Here is a 7,919-nt window from a genome sequence, read left to right as displayed (position 1 = left end):
CGAAACCCACCCCGAAACACACACACACACTCGCAGCCTGGCTGGGAGTGTGTGTGTGTGCCCAGGCTGAGTTCCGCAGACTGTTTACATGCATAAAAACCTTAACACACAAGGGGGCGGGTAATAACCGGAAAAGCATGAAATGGGCCCTTTAAGTTTTGGGAAAGTCTATAACTTAATCTTGTTAACAACATGGACACATTTACTGCAATTGTCTTTATGTTTGGCTGATCTCAACATGATTTGAAACGATTAATCTTGTGCAACATCAGTGCGTAAATCAGATAACTTGAAATGACAAGGACAAAAGTTTACTATTACACTGTACATGTGTTTTGGTATTTGTATCGCCCCTCCTGAAACTCATGTTGAGGCAAGTCGGCACAACTTCCCGCGCTGCAGTTTGTCATTTATAGAAATACCATCTGGTCTGGGGAGCGTGATGCAATGTGTCCGCGCCAGAGAGCAAATGAAAGAGAGCACTGTGATCCAGAATAACTGCATTAGCGGACGCATTCTTGAGTACCGCATGTCATCTGTGTTGTTTACTGATAAAGAAAAAGACTTTTGGTAGTTCCTGCAAATATAAAACTCCTCATGCAGAACAATTCAATAAAAAAAACATTGTAAATAATGGATAAATATTAGTTTCTGGTCACTTAAAACATGGAAAATAGGGACTTCATTTAAATAATGTTTCAATGAGTGTTTTTCTTCCAGTTTGTTCTAACGTTTTTCACCTGAATCACATTTCTACTCCATTCTTGGTTTATGATTTCCTAAAGCTTAAAAATCACGTAAAAACAAGTTTAAATTGTGTTTTTATTGCATGTTCATACATTTTAGAATTGTTATTTTAAGATATGTACTGAATCAATTCAAATATGTTTGGTGAGTGAGTGTTAAACAAAAGGCATCTATGTCCAGAGGTGCCATTACTGTAGCATCAAATAGAAGAGTCTGATGCACACAACTCTCACTGAAGCAATGCATTTCAGATTAAAATATATCTTGCTTTTCAAATCCATAAGAGTGATCTGCCCCTAGGGGTCTCTCTAGATCTTCAAATAAGGTCCCGAAGTATTTCATCATCACAAATTGTAAATATCAAGTGTTCCGATCTCAAGTGAGCCTAAAGCCATTTTTTTTGTGGTGTAGAACAAAACAAAAATATATTTTTTACATTATTCCATCTAAATTCAACTTTTTTTCACTCCGTAAATACGTTTTGAACCTTTTATATGACCAAGAATTGGTCTCTAAGGTAACCAACTTGACTACCACGATACATCATGCAAGGTTTATATTTCACTTCAATTTATTAATTTCAAAATAAAATTTGAGGACCACTTTAAGAATCCCTAAAATATGTCTCTACAGATCTTTTTCAAAAACATTTGTATTTTATTTTCCATCAGCTGAAATGGCATTTTATAGATTTGTATCCTTTGCATTTGTTTATGTTTTGTTGATAAAGATATAAATGACAATGTATAGATATTGAATTAAACATGTATTTTATATCTTTCTAGACTTTCCTTCAATTTACAAAATATATTATAAATAAACACAATAGCATTAAATAGTATAACACAAATGTTCTGCTAGTGTTACAATTATACTGTTTGATAATATAAATATGGCTTTAAGAGCCCACTTTCTAAAGCTACCTGGAAACCACAAAGCTAATGATGTCTTCCAAACTTTCCATCTGAAAGAAAAAGCATAACAGATATTTGTAACTGTTAACAGTGGTGTACACACTATTGTGATTTTATAAGCAGTAATCCTCTCATCACTCATATATATATATTTGTATAAATGTGGTAGAAAATGGCTATCTTGAATCTGATCTTTGTCACTCTAATGGCAAACCCAAAGCCTATTTATCAGAATAAATAACATTTTTTAAATACAATTTTAGCACTCTGAAAAAGCCATCTAAAAATGATTTTTGTTTGTCTTTCTCACTAATTGTCCCACATCCTTCATGTGACCACCGTGTGTTAAAAAGCTTTAATGCACTGCAAATGTCATCCTTATAAAAAGAAGATTAATGAATAAACTCATGTGGTCTGCATAGGCTACATGTAGACCAGATTTACCTTCTTGTCTCTCCCCACACCGAGGTTCTTTAGCTGGTAGACGGTCACTTCCCCCTCAGTGTCCCCCACCAACACGCAGTCTGTCCCTGAGGCGAACAGCAGGGACGTCACAGCAGCGGCAGCACGGTGCACGACGGTTGGGAGCATGCTGAAAAGGACACAGGATTATGTCTGGCTCATGTTTCAAATCAGAAACATAAGAGTAAAGAGCTCTCAGATTATCAGTCAGTCTGACTCACATGTTCAAATTCAAGTCCCAGATCTCCACCATCTCTCCGTTAATGGCTGCAAATACGGTGGAGGAGTTTGGGGACCACCTGACGGTGGACACGGTCCTCTGGGTGGATTTGAAGCTCATCACCGGGTCGGAGCAGTCCTGCTTCCACAGCTGGATGGTCCAATCAGAGGAGCAGCTGAGGAACACATCAGGACTGAAAGGAGACCACTCAACATGGTTCACAGGGCACTGAGGGAGAGACACAAGATTAATGAGTGAATAAACTGAAATGACCAGTTTATATAGATAGCAATTTTTCAATTAAACTATTAAATTAAATTGAAGTAAATGTGTAGCAGACAGAATTACTGAAGTCTAACAAGGTATGGAAAGTTTTTTGTTATTGTTACGACAAATAATTCAGGGTTTTGTGAAGTTTCTAACAGCAAAGGATTATTTTTGGTAACTAAAATATGACTTTAGATAGAATTGTAAAACTCTCTCTCTGATAAAAAAAATTACTTTTATTTTTGACTTGCTTAAAAACATATAGAATGTCCATACAGTGATATTACTTGTTGTGAGTCCAGACCATAATGAGTAGGTGCTGGACAGCAGAACATATCAAAGATGGAAAAACAATTATGGACACCAGATCGTCATGTTACAGTACCTACATCTATATATGTATACAATATTAGAGTAGGGCTGTGCGATTATGGCAAAAATCATAATCACGATTATTTTGGTCAATAATTGATATCACGATTATTAAAAACGATTATCCATTTATTTTGAAAACATCAATTTATTGCAAACAAAAATTTGAAGAGTATGTTTTGAGCAGTTGATTACCCTGAACTTTAAGTATAATTCAACTGAACAACCAATAATAAAAAATTAATAATTACATTTCTTTTTTTTTTTTTAAAATAAAAATAATAATCGTTTTATTTCGATTACGTTGTTTTTGTAATCGTTGCAAGCCAGAATCGTAATCGAGATTAAAATACGATTAATTGCACAGCCCTATATTAGAGTATACATTATTTATTTACAGTTATTAAATATAACTTATATGTACGTAATTTTTTTATTCCTGCTTTTGCATGGTTATGTCTCTTGCACTACTTTGGACTTACAAAGTGTTTTTTGTAAGTGTGGAGGACGTTCTGACTGTTGGAGACGGAGCACTTGTGGATGAGGCACTCCGATGTGCCGGCCAGGTAGATACTGGAGTCCTGCAGGAGAACAACCAGGAGAAATGTGGGATGTTTTGAATGCAGAAAATCAGAACCAGAACAAAAGATAGTCTTGAATTGACTGTGTAATCGGGAAGACAGGACCAACTCACTATGGGGTTGAAGTCCACGCAGAAACCAGGAGTCATGGCTGAAATAATGCGTTCTGTCTTCTTCTTGTTTTCCGCAGCTTTCTTCTTCAACGTCTGACTCTTCTTTAGCTTCATCAGGTCTTAGAACACAGGTTTTTTTTAAAATATAAATATATTTACATGTTGTTGGTGTGATTTCTTTTAAGATAATCTATACCAAACAAGGATTTTTTGTATGTAGAATATTGTTTGTAAGCCGAAACTTCTCCGCAGTACCATAATAATAATAATAACTTTAATTTATATAGAGAGGCGAAGTCCCTCCCTTTCCGGGGGAGCTCCATGGGACCTTATACCGAAAAAAGTATGTATTGAAGTCAATGGCGAGAGAAAAGTTATCTTTCGATCCCGTTTGAATTGTGCCACGAATTACACATATGATGTTTGTCAATTGAAAAGATAATTTTGCAAGTTAAAAAAATTAAAATGTGTCGTTAAACTGTGAAGTAACACTTTTTTTATGTGAAACCGCTCAATGAACTACATCCAGGGGTGGACTGGGACTAAAAATCAGCCCGGGAAACTCGACAGGCCGACCGGCCCAACTCGGTACCGCTAACCGCTAGTGAATTTTCCGACCGGCCCACTTCGGTACCGGCCCACCGGGAAAACTCCCAGTATTCCCAATGGCCAGTCCGCCCCTGACTACATCTCCGGTCTCGCACCACACACCAAGACGGCCGTCACGTTGGCACATTTAACTTCTTTCTTTCAGAAGGAGGCGAAAAGTATTTAAAGAGGTGAAAATCACTCCAAGTCTGGGCGTGTTGAGAACTGTACATACACACAAGGGGAGTTAGTNAGCTCANTGGATGAGAAACCAATGTGAGTTTGGAACATTGCACAACATACATTTATTTTAGTACACCTCAACGATGGAATTATGATCAGTAGAAATGGCCAGGACATGGGACCTTTAACATCTTACATATAGTTTTTGAAACGATTACATTTTTCTGAATGTGAGAAATGGAAACGGCCATTTCTACTGATCATAATTCCATCGTTGAGGTGTACTAAAATAAATGTATGTTGTGCAATGTTCCAAACTCACATTGGTTTCTCATCCANTGAGCTGCCGGGTCCAAAACAAAGCCAGTCAATCCAATCATGAGGAAAGGTAAGGGAGGATGTGTGTGTGTGTGTGTGTGTGTGTGTGTGTGTGTGTGTCACACACACACACACACACACACACACACACACACACACATCCTCCCTTACCTTTCCTCATGATTGGATTGACTGGCTTTGTTTTGGACCCGGCAGCTCAGGGCTAGAGAACCACTATGAAGGGGAATTGCCTTTAGCCGTGATGAGGCTGCTGTTTGAAGCCTCGGGGTATTCATGCGTTATCCTTCTATCGGGCCGACTCTACTCTCCCCTTTATTTAGACTGCGCACCCCGCTTTAAATCCACTATGGAAACATCAGTCAGAGCCACGGAGCTGAAATTGCGGCGATCATTTCGTTGGGAATTCAAAATCAAAAATGATCCTCTGCATCTGATGCCGGGGTGACATTGGGTTGTCCTGGAGGTTCGTGGGCATCGTAATGAGGAATGGACACACTTCCAACTGTACGTCAGTGGATTTATGCTCACAGTCGCCTTGAAGACAGCGTCACCATTTGTCTATTTGTCTTCATTTCTTCTCATCCTGTGGCCTGAAATCTGAGATGCACACAACAAGGGAAGTCTGTTTGTTTCTGTCACACAAAAAGTGAAGAGGATGGCAGGGTGTCTGGTCCGTAACGAAATGCCAACCAAATGAGGACGGATCAGGGGGCCGAGCGTAAGCCACCATGAGCCCCCATTACTGAGCACAGAAGACGGATGGAGCTGCTGGTCATGAGAGGGAAACACACACACTTTAAAACACACACACTTATATATTACTATATACAAAGGTCCTGACCTAAAATCGCTTTTAAATGTGCTTTATAAATAAACTTTGATTTGATTTGATTGGATTTGAAAGGTGCAGATGGGGAGAAATAACTGGAGGCAAGTGGATAAAGTAACTCTGTCTGCTTTCAGAATAAAACTCTCCATCAAGGAGGCAAATCCAGAGATATCAGGCAGCAAACAAAGCTCAGACAATGACTAAGACACACATACTTAACACAGCAAATGTCTCACTGCTAACACAAGCTGGCTATGCTAATATGCAGATGGCAAATCACCAACCATGCAGTCTGCATAACTGTACCCAATCATGACGAATGATGAAAGATAATGTGATTAATCTCTCAAAGAAACAAATATATTATGTAGGCCTCTGAGAAGACTTGTGTTTCAGTTGAGGTCTGAGGAAGAGTTCACATCAGAAACAGGAACATGATTTCCTCCCGCTGTTCTCTAACGACTGCAGGGCTTTATGGAGCGAGACTGAAGCTCTTCTTCTTATGAATGTTTCTGGTCAATAGCTTCCATCAAAAGGAGAACAGAGGATGGGAGGACGAGGGAGATTTATGGAGCCTCGTATTAAACTGCACGACAGCAATCAAGCCCTTTTACAACGGCTGAGCAACCGGCAGTTCTCACAGCGTAATACACAATACTAATGTAACCCCCGCTGAGAAATGAGCACGTCGAGAGGTTTTCACTTCTTCAAGAGCACTTACACCAATCTCCGCTTATATCAAGTTGGTAATGGATGTGTGCTACGGGCGATCAAAAAGCTTTAAGGTGTACTTACTCAAAATAAAGCTGTTTCTTGGTTGCTATGGTGATTATGGAATCAGGCTGCTGAGAGGCTAAATGCTTAAAAAGGTGTAAAAATAAGTTGAACCAGAACTGCTGCATATTCATTTCATTAACCCATAAAGATTGAAGCCATGCTAATATACTGGACCCCCCGCTGAGCAAATGCAACGTGTTGTTCAGAGAGAGTCTTTATAGCCAACACATGTTACGGTTGTGCACCAGATACGATACATGAAACATGTCTAATCGCTCGTCCATTGGATGATGAAGATTTGGACGTTCATTCATATTGTCCAGATCATTTCAGGGTTGCAGTGCGAGGTTTTTAGTAACACTGATGAGAGTATTCCCATCAGTTTGAAACAAATCATCTTTGAGGTATAGAGACCCTGCACTTCTATTATCAGTGTTAAAGCCAGGTGTTTTATAAGCCATGCTTTTTCAGTGTGATCAATTAGTATGGACGACTATGTGCACGCTGTTTGGTTCTCCCCTTCTGATGAGAGTATTAATGCGGGCTAGCCAAACCAAAGATAGCCATAAAGCGAGATAGAGGGGGGTGAGGAGAGGGTGAAGCTTGGTGACCCTTTTTATTTCCGCTCGCTTCCCAGGGGGCATGGTTCCTGTTTCAATTAATCCCTAATCAAACTGGGAGCCTCAAACTAACATGATCTGATTCGGCCTCTTCACACAGGGACGCTCTAATCAGTTTTCCCATCCAGGCACGCCTCTGCTGTTGTTCAGTGTCCTCTGAGATATTATCAAACTCTGTGACATGTGTGTGTGGCAGAGGGCGGTGTCACCACGCTCAGTTAGGCACCCGTAAACTGGAAGGAGCGCGGAGAATACAGGAAGCAATCTGCCGCTGTTATCTGTCCTCAGGCGACTTGTTGGTTCTGGAGATCGTGCAGAGGAAGTCTGGTGTCGACTGCATAATGTCTGAAGAGAGTCTGTGAGCAAAACCCGATTAGTTATTCACACCTTGGCGGAAAAAGGTGTCCGCAGGTGCCTGACGCTGCGACGGCACCTCGCATCTGCTCGCTAATGAGTCCGATTGCAGCTCTCATCAAGGGCATCATTCGTCTGCGGATCACAGAGGAAACGACATCGCCTTAAGGCCAAAGCTTCTGCCGCAATAAAGAACAACAACGAGCAGCTGCAGAGCCAGGAGAGCACTTAGATCAATCCATTAAGAGGCGAGAGGAAGTAACGACGGTGTGCAGAGTAAAGTGGAGTACGAGACAGAATGAGGAGGGATGACGTCTACTGCAGGGAGCTAAAAGATGATTTGTGCAAAACTGGCGAGCGTGTTGATTGACCTCCTCGTACTCTCAAGATTTCCAGATGTGAAAGTTTTAAACTAATATTCTCTGCAAGGACGCAGAGGTCTTCTCTATTGTGGAAGACAATAATGCAACCTTGGAGAGATGAGTGTTGAAATGACATTATCTGTGTCTGCAAAATGATGTTGACCTGAGGTTAATTTGGTAGCTCTGTGCCC

The 7,919-nt window shown here is 40.2% G+C and overlaps 2 protein-coding genes and 1 long non-coding RNA gene across 4 annotated transcripts in view; 1 reads left to right on the top strand and 2 right to left on the bottom strand.

Annotated features, from left to right (window-relative positions):
- LOC104950972 (uncharacterized) overlaps positions 1-4,281 on the bottom strand; it is a 22,744-nt gene extending 18,463 nt beyond the window's left edge. Inside the window, exon 1 of the long non-coding RNA XR_798977.1 lies at positions 4,200-4,281. This is a non-coding gene — a long non-coding RNA (uncharacterized lncRNA). The remainder of the gene's footprint in view (positions 1-4,199) is intronic.
- Positions 1-7,919, top strand: part of dnai4 (dynein axonemal intermediate chain 4) — a 19,679-nt gene that overhangs the window by 5,669 nt on the left and 6,091 nt on the right. The gene's annotated exons all lie outside the window — the stretch shown is intronic.
- LOC104950971 (WD repeat-containing protein 78-like) lies at positions 809-3,826 on the bottom strand. Its single transcript, XM_010777597.1, has 5 exons — positions 3,677-3,826; positions 3,465-3,563; positions 2,345-2,571; positions 2,106-2,253; positions 809-1,711 (listed from the first exon to the last, which is right to left on the bottom strand). Exons 1-5 carry the CDS (start codon positions 3,788-3,790, stop codon positions 1,667-1,669), a joined length of 633 nt encoding a protein of 210 aa, XP_010775899.1. The 5' UTR covers positions 3,791-3,826; the 3' UTR covers positions 809-1,666.

The sequence above is a fragment of the Notothenia coriiceps genome, unplaced genomic scaffold, assembly GCF_000735185.1.
Source record: "Notothenia coriiceps isolate Sejong01 unplaced genomic scaffold, NC01 NC01_scaffold00018253, whole genome shotgun sequence".
Lineage (NCBI taxonomy): Eukaryota > Metazoa > Chordata > Actinopteri > Perciformes > Nototheniidae > Notothenia > Notothenia coriiceps.
Note: the sequence above shows the minus strand (reverse complement) of the source record. Positions and strands in the feature narration are given on the sequence as shown.